The sequence below is a fragment of the Talpa europaea genome (assembly GCF_964194135.1).
Source record: "Talpa europaea genome assembly, chromosome: 1".
Lineage (NCBI taxonomy): Eukaryota > Metazoa > Chordata > Mammalia > Eulipotyphla > Talpidae > Talpa > Talpa europaea.
Window position 1 is genome coordinate 93,968,536 of NC_140073.1, and position 21,032 is coordinate 93,989,567.

A 21,032-nucleotide genomic window follows, 5' to 3' on the forward strand; every position below is an offset into this window, starting at 1 on the left:
TAACATCTCCAAGATTTTGTAATTGTTCATTTAATACAGGAAAGCACACCTGGTCAACTACAGGCTCTGGGACACCTGTGGACAGAGTGTAACTACATGTTGATAGATGTAGTAAGACCATAGTCCTTCCTCATGGGAAGCCAGCTGTGGGTACTTTCATTGCCACAAATTGGGCTCCCTGTTATCTGTGTAAACACATGGCTTCATTTCCTACATGCCACATGTGCTTTTGTGGTTTCCATGCGGTTGTCAGAAGGGAAGGGCTACAAAGTCAGTTAATTGCACTTCTGTGAGTAGCTAAATACTGGGACACTGATAGCTTCATTCATAGAAAAATTATCTTCCTCAGAGGGGCTACAAGGGGTTCCCATTTGTATTTCATTGTACACAGTGGGCCCAGGTTCTTTTCCTGACTCATTCCAATCACTCCTGGTGAAATCAATGGGAATCTTCCTAATTCTGCATAATGGAAGGGTTTGCATGCCTTCAGAAGACCAAAACCTTGCCTCTTCAGGCTGTGTGACAATTTAGCAATGCGTAACTAAAAGATGTTTTTATTTTAACATTCTCGTGAAACAATAAGAAAACATACCTACTCTCAGTTCCTGACACAGAGTTCCTAAAACACATATAATCTCCCACATGATGGGGTGATAAGAGCATCTCTTGTTCTCACATTTGCTCCTGGTTTCCAGCTCCTGAAAGACCCCTAAGTCCCTTAGAATTTCCTGGGTGATAGGAGTGTCTTTTGTTCTATGAAGCAATTACTGGATATTTTCAGGATGGCTGCTTATCTAAAAGACCAAGCCATGATTAGAAGCTTAGAACTTTCAGCCCCATCCTTCACCCTCTGGGAAGGGGAGAAGAGCTGGAGATTGAGTTAAAAAATCAACTATGTCAGTGCGATATAGACTCCATAAAAAACTCTCAAGTACAAAGTCCAGAGAACTTCTAAGTAATCGGGGCACCCCAATTCCACAAAGAGAGAAACTGGGAGACTTTCAGACCTCTCCCAATATGCCTCTTCAGTCATATCCTTTATTATATAATAAATGTAAATAAATGTTCTGTGGGTCATTCTTACAACTTGTCAAACCCAAGGAAGAGGAATCTGGATTAAGAGCTGGTTGGTCACAAATACAGGAACCCCAGACTTGAGATTAATTTTTGAAGGGGGAGCAGTCTTGTCAGATTGAGCCCTTAGCTTATGGGATCTGATGCTAACTGCAGGGAGATAATGTTAGAATTGGAAGAATTGTGACACACCCAGTTGGTATCCAAGAATTGGTTAGTAGGGAGGGGGAAAACCCACATTTACTGTGAGAAGTTTTGTGAGTAGAAAAACAGAGGAATCAGAATTTTCCCTTTCAATTTTAGACTGCAGTTGTGTATCACTGAAATCTTATTTTATTCCTATTATGAATCTGGTAGGAAGAAGGAAGCAGGCACAGAGAAACTGAAAGGGTCCCCAGTGTGATTGGGGACCCCACTTGTGATTGGTTTCAGTGTACATAATTTCCTCACCTAGAAAGCCTACTTATATGAATTACTCTACCTGCTGGTCCACCTATGTGAAATCTACAGAATGCAGCTGAGCCAGAGGAGGTGCTGCCGTGTAGACAAAAAATGGCAGAATTGATTCTGACAGGTATAGTAAGAAAGACTGATAAACTGACTGTCACAGCAACATAATCATTACAGAAACATGATCATCATATTAGCTGGTATATTGGAAGCTAGAAGACAGATGATCTGGAAGACATAACTCCACAGAGAAAAGCTGAGGGTTTAGATACAGGAAAGTGAGTAAAGATTTTTTTCTGTGTTGGAAAGAAGGACAATGGTGACACCGAATCTTGGGTCAAAGTAGCTTGATATGAGGAAAACTTCAAGAGAAATGCCTCTTTCACTGGATGGTTTGTTATTGGAGGGACTGCTGAGAATCGCTGGCATTTCGCATTTCTTTCTAATATGACTGATTTTGGATGCACAGTGGTCTTGGAGAACATGGATTTCTGGTAAGACTACAATGAATTATGTCAGTGACTGAAACTGATAACTTTCATCCACTGCCATTCTCTCCTTGGCTCATGTTGTTATTCCAGAAGGGTAAACCAGCCCTGTCTATGTTTTCAAATTGCTCAATGAACCACTGTACCCAACTGCTGTGGGACATATAATGCAAACCATCACTATACTATTAAATTTTCTAGTGCCCATATTTTAAAATGTACAATAGGTGGAAAATTAATTTTAAGATATTTCACTTAGCCCAGTAGATAAAAATATTGTTGTTTCAACACATAATATATCCAAAAAGAAGTAATGAGCTGTTCCACATTGCTTCTGTTATACTAAATGTTCAAGACCCAGGGTATATTTCACATACATGTATATTTCTCAGTTCACACTACCACATTCTAAGTGTTCAATATTCACATCTGGCTAGTGGCTATTATATTTAAGAGTATAGCTCTAAACTAACTGGCAAGCCTAAATTAGTGGGGAGACTGAGTACAGAGGAGGCTAAAAATGGTATTTTTATTGCTTTCAAGCACCCAAACTGCATAATCAAATAAGGTAAAAGAATATTGGCTTAGTAAGATATCTTTTAAAATATGCTTTAAATAAAAATTTAAAATAGATTTATTTTTCTTTCTAAATGGTCACTTGAAAATAACTTCTCCTTTTTTCCAAAAAGATAAATCATCCTTGCTCCCCAATCTTATTTACAATATCAACACTTTTCAGTGGGCTGTCTCTTTATGGACAGTTCTGAAGTTAATTTCTGCTTATTCTGGGCACAATTTTAGGCTCATGGTAATTTTATTAGTGAAATATTATTGTACTTACTAGACCTTTTATCCAAATAGCCTTTAGTTATACAGTTAGGTAATCTGGAATATAAGACACTAAAAACCATCTCTGAATAGATTTCATCAGACAGCCTATCTTCCTTCTCCTTTACAGGAGACATAATTTCAAGAAAAAATAAATACTTAAAGAAGACAGAAATCTTGAGGTTCCATCAAAATGCAATCAGAAGACCCAAATGATATTCAATTCCACAGAGGGCAGAGAAAAAATATTCAAAAACAGCAGTGCCAGGAGAAGGTGGCCTGATTTGGAACACTTTAAAATAGGCATTTTGCATGGGTCTATTCATCAGTTGAACATCTGTCTCTTTGCATTCCCTGTGAGGGCTGCATTCCTCAGAGCTGGTTTACCAGCCTAAATTTAGGAAGGCTTAGCTGTTTGCCAGGACCTTAGAAGTTATGAAGAGCACTGCGCATGGCTGTCAAGCTACTCCATGTCTGAGACCACTCATGCATTCTTATTTTCCTCCAATCTGACTGGAGCATAAAACTATATGTGATCTTCACACTGAATTAATCAGACCCTTAGTGGAAATGTGTGGTTCCTCTGTTAGTAACACTTCGTACATTAATATGTTAAAAAATGTTAGGACATGGGTTCTGTTTTCAAAACGCAGCTTTTACAATCAATCGCCAAGTTGTCAAACTGGCTGAACATTTATTAACATGATCCACAATGTTAACAGACACGCTGCCTTTGCTGCATGTTTTAAGGTCATACTGAAAAAGTACTGTGTGTTTGTGCTGTATGTTTAGGTTCACTTTATCCCTTTTTCTGCTGGTTGAGCTCAATAGGCAGTGTTCCAAAGGGGGTTAGAGTCCCCTATTTACTTACCTTGCTCACTTGATTCGTTACTTTCTTGGCAAATTCTATATCTGGAGGATCTGGCAGAGATGTGAATTGAGTTTGCCGTTCAGTGTGTCCTTTTTTATAAGCAATCTGACAAAATAAAACACAGGGATGCTCATGAGCCATAGAAACTTATTGTCTCCCATGTTCCCCATTCATTGGCTTTTTTTTAAAAAAAGATGTTTTATTTTTATTTAAAGTATTAAATTTTAGTGTCCCACATAACCATAGTTTATCTTTTTAGATGTTTCATGTCCGTGCTCTCAGTATTACTAATCATATCGGTGTAGTTGAGTCTTCTCTCTTCTCCACGACAACTGACCCTGGATCCATTTCCTTCTATTCATCTCTACATCATGATTTGCAACTGAAATTTTCTTAACTGGCACCCTCAACTCCCAGTATCTTGCTTTACATCACACCAGCTGGCAAACCGATTAGCTCTGGATCAACCCCACCACCCTTCCTCTGCTTTTATTCAGGATGCTGAGTGCTCCTGAAGAAAATCACCCAGTACTATGGATTGAGTGATAACACAGGCATGGTTAAAAGGGACTCTGAAGGAAGGTACAAAGGAGGGAGGGGAGTCAAGCCCTTAGCTCAAAATGATATGTTCTGTGGACAACACCTGCATGGGGCTCTGGGCCCAGTACTATGAATTTGTGGTATCAAATTGCTACATTCCCTTTATTAATGCTTCAACACCCATTCTGTGTCTCTGCTCAGACTCTAATCCCAGTAGCTAGTCAGAAACTTCACACTGTTTGTAAGCCCCCAATCAACTCCACCTCACTCTCAGCTTCTCCTTCTATATATTCAATTATCTTTGCTCCTCCCTGACCCTACCACCAGCTGCATGGCTTGGAGAAGCGTCCCTTGCAGAACATGAGCTCCTGCATCACGAGTGCTAGTCCATCCAGTACTCGTTGTATCCAGCTCTACGTCACCCCTCCATCTTTCTTACAGCTCAAAATCTCTTTTAACTTCCTTCCTCCTTTAAAGGACCTCTCTGCCTTGAATCAAGTATCATATCCCCTAACTATGCACCCTTTTCACTCTTGATTTCTTTTTCTTTGCTACTGAACTCTCTAGCTATTTCTTCCAGCAATCTTGACCCCTGCCCACAACAATGCAGAACTACTCATAGGTCCCCAGACACATGAAATCCTCTGCTACCTCTAGACTTCAAACATGCTGTTGCTTTCCCTGACATGTCACAACTCCACCCTCTCCTCCTGTATCTGAAAACTGTTACTTGTTCTCTACATCTCAGAACAAACAGTCTAGCTCCTGAGCCTTCCCTGCCTCAGTGGCCTTCTCCTGGGATCTCATTCAGCTTGGCCCTTCCTTGTTTTAAAGGAGTGATGAAATGGCATTGTAAGGGGTTGTTGACGCAGCTCTCCCACCTTGGACTATGAGCTGTGGAGTGAGAAAGAACATAACCTCATTCGGGAATCTTTGTGTCCTGCACATTGCCAGGCTGGAGTGACGGTTCGGGAACTGATCTCTGAGAGTGTGTTTTATGCAATGAAACCCTTGGGGAAATCTGAGGAGCAGAACTATGCTCCTCACTCCTCCAGTATTGGATCATGAGATTTCTACAAATTATTTCTTTTTTCTGTATGGCAGCATTCTTATGTATATAGTTATAAGTTGATAGTTCCAAGGTCCCAATCATCTTCTTCATGCTTTAACCAAATCTAACTAGATCTTGTTCTAATAATATACATATATAATACATATATATATAATGAACGCCTATAATAACAAAAGTTTTCATGAATATTAAATCAATTAGGTTACCAAAAACAACTTTTAAAATATGCTTAATTTCTTTTAAGTAAGTGAAGACATTATTTTAGACATAGGGCAACTGGTATTTTCTATAGCTGACTGAATTCTCAGACAGAAAGCAATTCTTCCAGGAGAGATGCTTATTAAGTGTGACAAACTGTCAATAACTTTGAGAAAAATCATAGCTACAAGTCCTAATTTCTCAAGAACTTTTTTCAGAATTCTGTCTAGGGCCTCCCTGGTGGCGCAAGTCGTTAAGCACTGTACCATGAAGTAATCCGCAGTCTTTGCAGCACAAGCTCAATCCTACGTGGCTCAGCAAACCTCTCCTGACTCATCCACTGCTCCCCTCAGCAGTGTATTTCAGTCAGTCTGTCTGTTTTGTTCCCCTCTGTATCTCTGGTGAATCCTCTCACATCCTCACATCTCTGGCCTGTACCCCAGCTCTTGTATGCATAAATAAATAAATCTTTTTAAAAAAAATTCTGTCTAGTAGGAACTCTATACTCTGGATCACGCTAACGACAGTGTTTGCAACAGATTTTATCTCTGCTTAGATAATAAGGAAAACACAAGCAGCTAATAGGGACACAGCAGAGAGAGAAGCCTCTGAAGCCAAACTCTCAGCTCAGAATCTCCATGTCTACCCCATGGTATGTTGTGTGAACAACAGTTTGCTTGGGGCTCTATTCCCAGTGACTATAAAAATTTATGGTGCTGACAACAGGATTAATAGGCATGCCAGTTATCTGATACTTAGTACAATAAAAATAAAAGCCATACCTTTCACTGTCAAGTTTTTCTGTGGAAGGATGGGCAGTTTTACTTCATTATTATATATTCTCCTTTATTATGTCTTCTATTGAGATACAGGTATTCCCTGCTTTTTGAAAGTTTGCCTTATGTCACTTCACTTTTATTAAGAATCTACATTAGCGCTGTTTTTGCTAAATAAAACTAAAGAGGATGTTCATTTTTATCACAAATGCAAAAAGAACAAATAAATTTCAGTATTTGTTTTGCTGCAGCCATTCTAAAGGCAGCACTCATCCTGAGCACCAAGAACAGCACGATCAAGCTCCTTCCCCAGGAATTATATTAAACAGGTTTTACATCTACTTATCACTCCTGCTTTTAAATAAGTTAGTATGGTTTTAGTTTCTATGTGTTAATTTAGTATGACTTAATAAATTTGTCTTGGGTCTGGGAATAATCAAAAATTCTTCCATGTTAAGTTTAATGGTAATTGTTTCTGTGCTTTCTGCTGTTTTGGCTACAAATGGTTTCACACATCTATTTTTGGACAGTGGGGGAATATGTATCTCAAAATATGTGCTCAACTTTATTGTTCAAAGTCAAGAGCATTTGAGTGACGTCTCTCCTTTTAAATGGCTAAAGGAAGATATTTGGAGATTATGTGCTTTCTTGGAAACCTCTCCCTTGGCATAAATGACATGGCATTTCCTGTTCCCCTTAAGCTTCTCTGTCTCTTTGTTCCATTGTTCTTTTGTTTTTGTTTTTTTTTTTTTATAAATTTTATTGTTATATTCCCCATACAATTGCAGCCCCCCCATTCTGACCCCAATCCCTCCCCTCCCGCCCCCGCCCCCTTAAAAGTGTCTCTGGTTCATAGTTTTTTGTTGATTTTGATTTTCACTTTCTTATAGTTATTCATTTTCCTGGTCCCTTATTTAAGTTTTCTAGATTCCTGCTATGAGTGAGACCATCCGGTATTTTTCTTTTTCTTTTTGGCTTATTTCGCTGAGCATGATCCCTTCCAGCGCCATCCATGTTGCTGCAAATTGCATGTGTTTATCTTTTTTGAATGCTGAGTAATATTCCATGGTATATATGTACCACATCTTCTTGATCCAGTCATCTATTTTTGGGCATTTGGGTTGTTTCCAAAGCTTAGCTGTTGTAAACAGTGCTGCTATAAACATAGGGGTGCAGGTGTTCTTTGGAATTGATGTTTCTGTGTCCTTTGGGTAAATACCTAGGAGTGGAATTGCTGGATCATATGGAAGCTCTATGTTTAGTAGGTCCAGAAATCTCCACACAGCTTTCCACAGTGGTTGGACCAGTTTGCACTCCCACCAACAGTGCAGAAGAGTTCCTTTTTCTCCACACCCTCGCCAACATTTGTTGTTGCTAGTTTTTTTAATATGTGCCATTCTCACTGGTGTAAGATGGTATCTCATGGTAGTTTTGATTTGCATTTCCCTGATGACAAGTGATGTTGAACATTTTTTCATATGCCTGTTGGCCATTTGCATTTCCTCTTCAGAGAAGTTTCTTTTTAGCTCTTCTGCCCATTTTTTGACTGGATTATTTTCTTTGTTGTTGTTGAGTCTCATCAGCTCTTTGCAGATTTTTGTGATCAGTCCTTTATCATTAGTGTTGGGTGCAAAAATGTTCTCCCAGTTGGTGGGGTTTCTCTTTGTTTTTGTTATTGTCTCTTTTGCTGTGCAAAAGCTCTTTAATTTGATGTAGTCCCAGCTGTTTATCTTTGCCTTCACTATCACTGCTTTGAGTGATGTGTCTGTAAAGATGTCTTTGATGTGCAAATCACGTAGTGTTTCACCTATATTTCCTTCTATATATTTTATGGTTTCAGGTCTTATGTCTAGATCTTTAATCCATTTTGAGTTGATTTTTGTGTATGGTGTGAGGTGGTGGTCAAGCTTCATTCTTTTGCATGTTATCTCCTTTTCAGATGTCCTAAGTATAGTATCCACCAAAACTCTGCCTTTGGCCACACACTGTTCTTCTTTACTCAGACATTTTCAAGTCTTCACTTGCCACTTTTATTCTGATCACTCTCAAATATCAATCTCTGGTTCTGACCTCACACCTATGCAATAGTATTTGTGTTTCTATTTTACCCACAACGTGCCTTGTTTTGAATGGCCCTTTACTTATCTCAACTCTATTTCACTTTTCTACAATGCATCTTTACCAGCTGTGCCTTCGCCAACCCAGACCACCAGCCTGTGGTCATAAATCCAGCTACAATTCCTTGCTCTCCTTCATCTCTAATATCCAATGTGATTAACACTTGTTATAAAATACTTATCACCTTCACATTTCTTTGTCTTCATCCTTCTGAATCATTTATATTACTTTAAATAGGCTTCTACAAGTCATCACAATTTTTCCTAGTCCCAATCCACCATATTCTTCACCACAATATCTCCAGATTCTATTTGTATATTGTTTTTCTCTCAGAACTCTTATGATGCTCTTATTGCCTACCATATCATGCCTAAGTTATTTTGTCTGATGTTCAAGGTCCTGCCACCAGTTTCTGACAAATGTCTCTCTAACTAAGCACCTGCAGCATTTACTTTCTTTAACCCCTAAAACTCCAAACTCATTTTACCTCTGTCCCTTTATATCTGAAATGCCTTTCCTTTTTATCTGCCCTTTACCTTGGAATCACCACCTCCACACAACCTTCTCTGATCACACATGTGTCCTGTGTTTCTCTTAGCAAGTATTAGACTATAAGGTTTGTTGTTTTTACTTTTTTCTTGTTGTTTGATATATAACAATTTCAGTTTACCAGCTTGATTATAAATCTTCAAGGGAAAGGACAAAAACTCTTGTCATACCTTTCTGTCTTGCCAAGAATGCATGCATGCATAATGAACTCTCAGAAAATAACTATTGATCACTTGATAAAGGTCACACAACAATATTATGTATTTATGAGATCTAGAACCAGAAAGCTAATCTTAAAAGAGAAGTAGGAGGTTCCCATACATGGACAATTGTAACCATGTACTAGATGGCCTAAAAACTTTATTATGCCTTCTGTGGTTCCTAATTTACTCTATAAAAGGATAAGAGAAGAACTGTGCTGTATTTTAACCAATTTTATGAAAACTGGGGTAGAACTTTTATATACTAAATTTTCAGGACACATCTAGTTAAAAGTAATAAATATTAGAAACTCAAAGTTTGAAGACACCATTGAATGAATATGCATATTTTCCGTTGAGGCAAAATAGGATCCTAATATCTATTGAAAGTAAATCCCAGTAAGTTTCAAGATGCCAAATGGCTTTTTAAGCCCATATTGTATGCAAGAGTTTCCAGGGGACTAGCTGACAATTGAGTGAAAATGACAATTAAATGTTATTTTTATAACACAGTGGTCTCCTGAAGATTACCCAGCAGCCTTTAGGTTTTTTCAACATGACCTCTTACAAATCCAGAGATCAAGAAATAGAATATCTCAAAACAGGAAAGTGATGGACCCACGTGAGGTTCTCTGTTACTGCTGCTGATTTCAACCCTAAGGATTCTATTAAGTCTTTCAAGTTCCTCTAAAATGCTGAAATTTTTCAGTGGAACTGCTAATCTTTTGCTAAGTCTGAAATATCCTCTATGCACATCCAATGGCAAGCGCTCTTTGAGGGATAACAATACACACATATTTTACACACATATTTCAATAAGCATATGAGTCAGGTTCCCTATGCAGAAAAAAGGGGACACACAATTTTTCAGACTTCATGACTAGGATAGCAAATCAAAATCCTTCCATAACCTTATTCACTTAATAGATTTAGGGAGGTGGCTATGATTCCAATAGATTTTTTTTTAATCCCATTTTATTGTCACCCAAAAATTTCAACTGAAGCCCAAGGGATATAAACCTCATGCTCTAATGAAGAGAACATTAGTCTTAGGGTCACAAGAACAGGCTTTTTTCTGGGCTCTGCCACCAACTACTTGCATGACCTCAGACTCATGTTCCTTCCTTGTATGTAAGGAGGGACTTGAACTAAATTATGTCTAATTCAAATTATAAAAGCCATTTTAAATCAGACATCATAAGTTATAATGACCTTAGATGTAGTCCTCTACAATAATGTTATTTCATCATTTTTTTCTAAAAAAAAAAAATTGTAATAAATATTTGGCCAGGAGATGTAATTAGAGGAGTTCCAATTCGGAAATGTGCACACCCCAAATGGTGCCCACTGCACCCACTTACATCACTGAGAGCTTTCTGGGCTTGGGCGACTCTCCTCAGCTCAGGGCTATCATTATATGGGTAAAACAAGGCTTTGTCGGCTTCCCAGTCTTCAGTGTACAGTTTCTAAATCAGAAAAGAGTGAAAAGTTATGAGAGAATGAGATTACGCTCTGATTTTATCATCCTCCAGCAATTAATACTACTGAAATTATGTAGAGTCAGGAAGTACTTAGCATAGTTACTATCACAAAATAGATCTTCAATAAGAGTGATATCCAGGAATGCCCAAAGGGCAGCAGAAGGTCTACACTTACCTTGCTGAACATGGCTGTGTTCTTGACGGCCTGGACAAGCTCAGGGGCATCAGGGGGAAGCAGGTACTTATCCTTGGTGTCTTCCCAGTTCTGCTTGTATAAAACCTAGACAGAAAAAAGCAGAAAATCCATGGCTTGATGTCTTTCCTCAAGGACATGAGGACTTAGAAAGCAAAGGAAAATGCTGAAGTATGAAGCATCTTTCATACTCCACATGCCCTTGCATGGAGACTGATGATGTGCTGATGTGTTACTGGCATCAGCTGTGGAAATGTTAAACCCATCAACATCCCAAGTTGTAAGTTTTTACTTTAAAAGTCTAATTTTTAAAAGTAAATCATGATTCTACTTCTCTATAGAGTCTTTTCAAAGATTGTAACCTATCCATCATTGGTTGAATTTAGAGGATAGGTGTATTTCTTTTGACTTACATGTTTTGTTATATTTTTTCTAATTTTTAATCAGTAGCTTACATTAGAAATTTAGAGGTTGCTTGTTAAAAACAAGGCCAAAATTTATTTTAAAAATAAATAAGAGACTCATGAATCATTTACATGGGCATTAGAGCTCACAATGCCTATGGACTCAAGTGGAACTACTTAGCAGAATCAGGCCTGACCAGTTTTTGCCTCACATGCTACTTTGGTGGCCTAAATATTACACATTATTAGTACATATTACACATGCTATTTAGTACCTTCACCATTCATATCATGACCCTACCTTGCTGACTTGCTGCGACACTTTCTTTGCATGTTCAATGTCCTTTGCTTTTTCATCTACGTGACAGATAGTTTTAGCAACATCACCATCCATTCGATACTTAACCTGCAGAAATAATGCACAATTAGCGTTCGTGACAGGCATGAATATGTGAGTATTTTAGAAATATCTTATGCCCAAGAACATTGAATCAACTGCTCTATGTCTACATCCCTCAAGTTTCTGCATTTAGATAGAAAACTGATCTTCAGAGATGTAAAGGGCATTGCATTTACCTCTTGTGTGCATTCCTGGCTGAGTTTCACCCTCCCTTCATTGTGGAGTCACTGTCAGCTGGAACTTCCAGCTCACATCGCCTCTTAAGTTAAATTGTCAAGTCAAGCTTTTTGAAGTTTCTTTGGGTTCACATTTAGAGCAACAGAATTTATGTCTTCCTCTAGATTTCTAGACTCCTCACAGTAATTCAACCATTATTTTCTTTATGCCTATTTAGAGCCCTCACTTCCAAGTGGTAGGCATACTTTTGAAATGTCCTTCTCCCTTATTTTAGCAAACAGCCCACCTCACTGAGTTGATCCTGTACTTTCTTGATCCTGCGAAGTTCTGGGGTATCAGTGGTGATGGCAGTTGGCTGTCCTTTTGCTTTCTCATAGTTCTCTTTGTATTTATTCTGAAAAGAACATCAGATGTTAACCTAAAACCTTAAAAGACAGCAGTAGAAATTCCAGGCAGTGTACTCAACCCATCTGATAGTTAAAAACCCTACCAGTTATAACAATTATCAGTTATAATAGTTTTCTTTTTGTTCTCTACCCTGACTCTCAGCAAAAATTAAAATAGATTTGTTCGTTGTTCTTCATAAACATGGCTCAGTACTGGAGACAGTTGAAATTTTATTACAGACTATTGTCTTGGAAATGACCTAAAATGACTCTCTCAAAGTCTTTATTGTCTGAAAGTACACATAAAAAGCCTGAATCTAATAATTTTAGAAAATAAAAATAGAAGCTGAGCCAATTCTGAAAAGATTTTATTGTTAATACATTGCAAAAATTTTTAATTCAGAAATTGTAGCTAAATTTCAGTTCTTTGGATATCTGAGACACCAACTGAATTAACAAAAAGTGTGAATTATAGAATATTTTGAAAAGACATTCAATCTTATTGTTTCTACTAAAATACAAGTTCTAGCTTTAACTATAATGTATGTAATTTATCATTACTAATGCTTCACGAGTACTCTTGAATGGTGCAGTCAACAATCTAAATTAAATTACTGATTTATTACTAACCCCTTTAAAAATACTATAAACATTTCCCAACATTTTCTTCAGATTACCCAAAATTCTGGGGCATTAATGTCTGAATTCATGAGATTTTTGTAGCAATAAATTGACCCCCTCCCCAAAAAGCCTGTATTTGCTTAATATAGCAGTTCTAAAGGAGTCAAGGTAATTTTTTATTGCAAAATCTAATCTTAGAAACCCAAGTTCTACATAATTTAAGAATCTAAGCTAGAAATTTACCAAGTAGCCCCTAAGAGCTAACACTTAACCAAAAATGAATACTTAATGACCAACAACAGAATACTAGTTCTACCTTATGCAACATTTCCTTCAGATACTTGTCATTTTTTCTAAGCCTCCAGAGAAAAAATAATCAGGTCACCTAGTGAGACCTTGGCCAACCACAGACTATCAGCAAGTTAGCTGCATTCAAATGGGTCTCAGTCTGCTCCTAGTCAGTATAACTTACAGACATGTACATGCCTTTGAGGTCTAGGGACCATCAGAAGTACTTTTCAACCTGGCTGTACATTGGAATCTCCCATGTGACCTTTAAAAGTCTTTCTGTAAAAAATATATAAAATTTTAAAAATGTAAAAAAAAAATATTTTTCTGTAAAGACCTGAACCCTGGACTTGGACTGAGGCAGCCAGACCCAGACATCAGCAGTTTGAAAGCTCCCAGGAGATTCCAATCTGTAGCCACAGTCAAAAAAAACCCACTATTTTAGAGTACATTTGACATTCTAATCCTCGATTTCAAATGAATTCTTAGTCTGATGCTACTTCTAAACTGCATGTTCTTCATAATACATCTCTTAGAAGGCACCTTTTTTCAAACTGCAAGCTAGTCTACTGAGAAGGTTTCTTGTTCAGACAGTTTAAATAGATGTTAATAAGCTTCCATGAACTGATTTCAAACAAATCTACATTTATAATTGCATTATTCTAAATTGGCTAACAGATAGTGATCAAGTACCAGTAAATGGTTTATGATTGGCCTTATGCTAATTTTTTAGGAATCATTTCAATAAGGACACTTATCCTGATGTTGCAAAGGAACAAATGAATTACATGAAAAGAAATTTCAAGAGTCAAAAGAACTTATATATTTTGCAAAGTAAGTTTTGTCTCATACAGATTGAGAAACAAAATCTAGCCAGCAATCAAAAGCATCAGTTGAGAACAGGAATTTCTCTATAATAAATCCAAGTTATCAAAAGTTGCATTAGAAACTTACCATGCCGTGGGCCTCCCTGGTGGTGGAAGGGGTTAAGACACAACCTATGAAGCTATCCACAGCAACTGCAGCCCGCCCAGGGAGCAAACCACGTGGCACAACAGACCTCTCCTGTCTCACCCACTGCTCCCTTCAGCAGTGTATTTCACTCAGTGTGCCTGTTCTGCTCTCCGCTCTGTCTCTGGTAAATCCTCTCACCCCCCACACCTTTGGCCTATACCCCAGTTCTTTTATGAATAAATAAATAAATTTTCTAAAAAATTTTTTAAAAAGAAACTTACTGTGCTAAAAAGATCCTGCATTTTCTGACTGTGTGCAATGTAGGGGGTCATGAACTTTGAAGGGTCCACCTTCTTCCGGATCACCTTTTTCCTCTCCACCGGCTTTGCGGGTTCTGGCTGTGCCAGTGCTGGTTTGGAAGGTTCCGATTGCTCATAGTCAGATGTTGTCCTTGTTGTAGTAGTTTCATAGATTTCTGTTATTGTCTGAAAATTTGACATGTAGTTTAACATTGTTACAAAAGTAAAAACTGTGATTCAGGATCTTGATATACATTTTTCTGACTTCAAGTCAGACTGCTATTAGTGGGGTTACTTCTCCATATCTAAAATACGCCAAAGTAGAAATCACAATACGCTATGCATATGAAGGCACATTAAGTTACATGATTCTGGATGCTGATCAATTGAGATTTCACATAGTAAAAGGTTGGCTTATTAATTTGCATTATTGCCTTAAAAATCCATTTGCAGAAAGGAACTCAAACACTCTAAGGTAGGATAGAAATAAGAAATTACAATATCTTAAACATTTAAAAATCTTAAATTGTCTGCATAAAGTAAAAGCAAACTTTGGAACAGAGAATGAAAGATTAAGACAAATAAAGCTCAAGTTCTTGACTTTCATATTAACTTTTATACAAGTCTAAGAAAAAGTTTGTTTCTTGTCCTGAAGGTATTTAGGCATTCTCCTTTGTAGTATCAGACAAAGAATAATGAACTTTAAAAAAATAAATCACATAAATATTATAAGTGAATATCATTCTCTTGGCTTAGTCAGTTAATTAATGCAAACTGGAGTGCCATTTACACTAATAAATGCTTAGGTGGACTAGAATAGTAATGACAACATAATGAGGTAATTATCCTCACAACAGACCTATGTATCGGTAGGTGGTAAATTACTGTTTCTTATAGCAGCCAATGGTGAAAGAAACTAAGGCCCAATGTTTGGGTCCAGTCCAAGGTTAAAAATACTGTATGCAAGAAAAGAAGACAAGCAGCCAAGCCTTCAGTCCAGCTCATACCATAATTTCCTTTATAGCTACTATCTATACCAAAATAGAGTTCTGGCATCAATTATGAAAGAGAAACCTAAGGACACTGCACATCTAGGACAACTCCCCCTAGTGTTGTCAGATCATTTCTACTAAGATGCTTTCTGCTTGTTATAAATGTATTGTTCACCATGAGAAACTAACCAATTCACAGCATCTGCAGTTGTTAGTTTTCATGCTGTCACAGGCTCACTAAGGAGGCTTCAGGGATTAGTCATGCATATCAAGAACCTGAAGCATGACAAAAAGATTTCACCTTGGAAAAAACGAAGTTCCAAACTGGGATACTTATCTTTCAGAATTCCTAATTTGCTAAAATCTAAGTAGCATTTCATTGCATCATCATCAGGGACAAAAACTTGGAGGCAACATTCCTCTTGGCAGAGATGGCGCCCCACAAGTTGCATCTCTGCACAGTAAAACTGCTGGTCCCTATGTGAATCACAAATCCAAGGCTATGCCTTAGTTGCAGAGTGCCAACTGCCTTGGACATTACTGTAATTAGCATCACCTACACCAAAATACCACATTTCCAATAAGGAAATCATCCCAGCCATCTGGAATATGTTGTTTAGCAAAAATGGTATTATAACCTGTCAAAAATAGTATTCATTCTTATACAACCAGCTGTTGGATAAACATAGGTGGTTGGTTGATCTTTCCTTAGATTCTCCCTTTTACAAACTCTGTGGCCCCAAGAGAGGTGAAGGTTCTTCCTGATTTAATGAGTGTGAAGTGCATGTGGTATTGGCTGGGCCTTACCTCTCCCGGCACCTCCTCATAGATTGTCTCTTCTGTATAATACTGTAAATAGAGCACAAAGATAATACCATGAGAACCAAAGCAGAAATCACCTCTCCTGAGCCTCAGCTGAAACACTTGGGTTATTTCACTAAATTGGTTGGTTTGCAATAACTGTGGGAAGAAATAGTTGAGAGAACCTGTTTATGTTTTGGAACCCCTTTTAACTTAGTGAAACCCTCAAACTAAAGCATATGCCCTAAAGAGAAGAGAGTGATAAGAAATGTGTCTAAGACTACTTATTAATCAAGGAAAGCTATTTTACTTGGGGCAAGTAAAATTTTTTTCTTGTGGTACCCATGGTAGAATCTGCTGGGGGAAGACTGTAATAACATTATTTTGAGTGCATGGGTTGGAAAGAGAGGAAATGTGATAAAGCTTACTGTTTGCTGAGTAAAAAAAAAAAAAAAACCATTAGTGTGAAAGTTTTAAATGGAGTGTATCGTGGAAATAATATCCAAAAGCATAATCACATCTCAGTTTCCCATATACCTGATTACTATCTGGAATGAGTGAATCCCTTCCAGTAGTGTGGTGATCCCAAAGGGGGTGTTCTCGTGAAAATTTACAAATACCAAGAGGTGAAGTCAAAAATGAAAAAAATTCCTCATCACAAAATACGGTGAAATTAGGATGCAATTTGCCACTGATAGCTCCTAGGTGCCTGCAAGATGGATCTGAAGTCAACCTACTCTTGTTCTACTTCTGACATCACCCACAATAAATAGACCTGGATAAGAACTGGCTGACATTTTGTTTCAGATACGTAAGAAAAGAGGAATCCTACCCCCAACCTCACCCAGCAAAGCTGGATGAACAGAAGGAAAGGCAGGTTTAGGCCAAGGCATACAAGGAAAGGGATAAAAATGAAATACTTGGCTCATCGTCTCAATAAGCAAAACGTATAACATTTTATGCTTCATTTTTGTATCTCCTCAGAGAGAAGGAGAAACTCAGATGCAAAATTTCCCTCAGTGGCCTTTTTTCTTCTGCTCTTGATTCAATGGAGTCTCATCAAATTATTTAGTCATGGTCAAGGCTACATGCTCTATTTCACCTGCAGTAAAATTAGTATAAAACTTGCCTAATCTCCCTCTCTCTTGCTATTTCTTTGCTTCTCTCCTGTTTTTCACATTTAAAATCTAATTCTGTCTACATGCCTTTACACATTGTGACAGAAATCACAGTCTCTTACAGGACAGAGAATTACTCTCATACTTGCTTGTGCCTCCATTGCACAATATGATTTGGACACTTTAGAAAATGCTGTTTGATGCTGATTCACACAAAACCTCCCTCTGGTGACACAAAACGTCAGTTACCTGAGACAATATACTAAACTAAAATGAATGATTCACAACTATTTTGGATTTTCTTTGTAACTAAGCAAAAGCAACTCTTTGGTAGCCATTCAATTTTACTTTTGCCATGCTCTTGCCACCAGTAAATATATTTTAGAAACAAGCTTACAAAAAAGGTAACGTTATCTAAATAGCTGACATTCACTTATGTGCAAAAGGTTTTTTTTTTTTTAGTTGTACCACTAATTAAATAGCACATCTTTGCTGTTTCTCCTTTATTTCCAAATTTGTTTGAAAATGATAGTACAATTTTATTTAGATGTCCAAGATCCCTAGGATATACATTTTTAAAGCAGTTCCTATTTGGTTTTGTAACTTTCCTGACCATTTTCTAGAATCTGCCATTGCTCCATTCTCGTGGCATCTTTTCTGAGGTCAGAGAGACCTTGGTTCAACATTCACTGGCAGGATGTCGACTGGTTTAGCACCTGCTGGTCAGTCCCAGATGCAGTAATGGGAACAAAATGGCAATGAGGGGAGGCCTAAAAATAGCACCCTCCATTTTTATGACATCTAGTAAATCAATCAGACCATGCACTAAGGACAATTTCCAATGACCTATGAGCACCATTTTTTAATGAAGATAAAGGATATTTAAGTTGGAGGCTAAAAATTGTTCCTGGTATTACCATCAGGAATTACGAAGGCACATTTTATAATTGTGTGGGAGTTTGATAGTGATTATTCTGACCGCTAAGGACATATGTAAGTTGTACACTAGTGGTGACATTGAACATAAAGATGTAGTTTTTTGCATTTAAGTCAGAGAGTTGGATGTTACATTGTATAAGCTTCTTTCTGACTGGTGGGTTGTTTTTCATATTCTTCTGTAATAAAGGTAAACTTTATTTGCAGATTAAAATGTTTTCCTCATCTAAATAAAGAACGGTCATTAAAATAATCTTTTAAAGGCAATTGTTGAACTTTCATCTGGAATTTGGTTCTGGGTAGCTATTAATAAAACCCACAGATTTTCAAAACTGCCTCCAAGTGTCTTATACACTTGGAGAGTTTCGTACGTTTAGCTCATGATCATTAATTGGCAATCATTAAGCATTTTCTATTCAATGACAATATATTCACACGGCTTATAGCCTCCAAGCATTTAGATTTTATTTCTATAATGTTGAATCTAAAGGCAAGCATTGGTAGAGAAAAAAATCTTAACATCATAAAAGTAAAATTTTATAAAATAAAGAATTAACTGCTTTGTAAAATAAGTCAGATGTCCACCAAAAATCTGGAGGAAAATTTTCAGTGCCCACTGTGGTCTTTGTTCTTTTTCAAAATTCAAAAGCCAAAGCTACTCTTGTTCCCTTGGGTTAATATATGGAGTTGGGAATGTGTGGCTCCAGCTGTCACTTGTGAGCACTCTGAGTTTATTTTTGTACATGTGTGCGCATGTGTGTACATAGATATATAGAATCTCACATATGCAATATATGTGAAATTATGTATGCAATATATGTGAATATATGTAAAATTCTGAACTTTTATCTACACAAGATCCCTATAGATAATTAGGTAGCTGAAGCAAAAAGACAACTTTTTCTCTATTGCTATGCAGACACTAAGAAGCAAAGTTCAGTTTTCAGAACTATCTTTTCATCTTCTCTGTCCCCTAGATCTTGGGAGACTGAGGAGTGGGGAAGAAGGTAGTTTTAGAAGACAAATTAGAATCTGCTTTTACACTTTTTTTTTTTAGAATTTAAAGAAAAGCAAAAGTAGGAAACAGTGATATTTCTTTTCAGTTCCAAATCCCACATAATTAGAGTGAAACTGAACATAAAATATACCTCTCTTATGCTTTAATGACGATTCTTTGTGAAGTTATAATAGACAATGTATTTTTCAAATGATTAATTCACCTACACAGCTTTGATTGTCACTACATAAAATACTTTGCTGTCAGAGTTGTTTTCTTTTTTTCCATCTTACCTCTATCACCTCCTCATATTCTTCGTCATCTGCCATTTTCCCAGAGTAGTAGAAGCACCTACAAACTTTTTATAGTCCAGACAAATGAAAATACATTAGTATCTACCCCCAGGACTGAAAGCGTCTTATAACATTATAAACACAAATTTAAAACTAATCCATTTTCCATAATCATATATTTTTGCAGGATAAATGAGATAAGACATTTACAGACAGGTCTAAAAATCTGGAAGCTCAAACATCTTTTCATTCCCTCAGTAACATGCTGAGTGTGGTTATTTCTAGCTATGTGATCAATTCAGTTAAAATTGCAAAAGGAAGTAGGGTAAGGGAATGAGAAGGTTTGGATTCAAAGGAACAGAATATTTATTTAAATTTCTAAATACTTAGAGAAAAACATTTTCAAGCAAAAATTTTAGTGAAAAGAAGGTCGGTTTGACTTTCAGAAGAAGTTAGACTTCTTCCCCGTGGCACCAGAATTTTGAAGGCTGTCTCAGGTCTCCATGCTGCTCTAATACACTGTGTGCAGTATATCTTACGCTTCACATTAGAAAATATAAATATAAATCTGCCAATATATTTTTAAAGAAAAATAGAAACCTCAAGGCAATGCAGTTATTTGCTTTCCAAACACCATCGGTTAGTGTGGATTTTTCTCTTTCGCTTCTGTAGCTCTTGTTCAAACCTGAAAAATAGCAAATTTTAAAGCATTAAAGGACATAAAAGATGATCTCTGGCCTAAGTTACTAATTCAGAAACTAATGAACGGGTCTCCCAAAGCCTCCTCATTCGATGCCAGAGAGTGGGACTCTCTTGACATAAGTGGATGATGACTCGAAGCAGCTGTCCATTCGCCCTAAGATATTTGCCTTGTAAACCAACACCCACAGGGCTGGTTTTGTTAAGCTAGCGAAACTGCCACTCCTTCTGAGGCAAATGAAGCCCAGCAGAACAGGATAATTATAGGAACACGGAACATAGATTCCTTTTTAGTAATAACATATTTAGAAAAAAAAATCAAAGAGAAAAAATATAATGTGAACCAATTCAGCCAAACAATGTACTGGTTAGTGTAGGACTTAGCAATCACACACTACGCATCCAATATTAGTAGGGCCTGAGTAGGGCCACAGGGTTACAGAGTTCTTAGTCACATTTTCATGCCTAATTTCTCTAGTTTTGACCCAAATTTTTGGGAAATACTTCAAGGGAACATCTCCTGAAAGAAATCACTGAAAAAGTCATAAACTGACCTTACCTTCAATCTATCAAATCAATTTCCTCAGCAGCAAAGCCTCTCCCAACTCTTCCCTCCCGAGAACCCCAGACAAGAGCCAGTGTGGTGCCTGGGCTCTGAATTATCATGTGGCAAGAGCAGCCAATCACATCTTCAGTTGCTCAAATTTCAGAAGCTAAATATATTAAGTGATCTGAAAACCACCTGTTCATCAGTTCCACTAAAGTATAAAGGGTAACAAATTGCTTGCTTAGACCTATTTGAATGTAATGGAATTTTATCTAACTTCTA

The 21,032-nt window shown here is 37.2% G+C and overlaps 1 protein-coding gene across 1 annotated transcript in view; it reads right to left on the reverse strand.

The window, feature by feature from the left end:
* NEB (nebulin) overlaps nucleotides 1-19,540 on the reverse strand; it is a gene marked incomplete at both ends in the record, with an annotated part of 193,074 nt that extends 173,534 nt beyond the window's left edge. The window contains 8 exons of the mRNA XM_084236383.1: nucleotides 3,712-3,816; nucleotides 10,526-10,630; nucleotides 10,821-10,925; nucleotides 11,544-11,648; nucleotides 12,106-12,213; nucleotides 14,350-14,553; nucleotides 16,167-16,208; nucleotides 19,505-19,540. Of these exons, the coding sequence (XP_084092509.1) occupies nucleotides 3,712-3,816; nucleotides 10,526-10,630; nucleotides 10,821-10,925; nucleotides 11,544-11,648; nucleotides 12,106-12,213; nucleotides 14,350-14,553; nucleotides 16,167-16,208; nucleotides 19,505-19,540 (810 nt within the window). The remainder of the gene's footprint in view (nucleotides 1-3,711; nucleotides 3,817-10,525; nucleotides 10,631-10,820; nucleotides 10,926-11,543; nucleotides 11,649-12,105; nucleotides 12,214-14,349; nucleotides 14,554-16,166; nucleotides 16,209-19,504) is intronic.
* Between the last annotated feature and the right edge of the window lie 1,492 nt (nucleotides 19,541-21,032).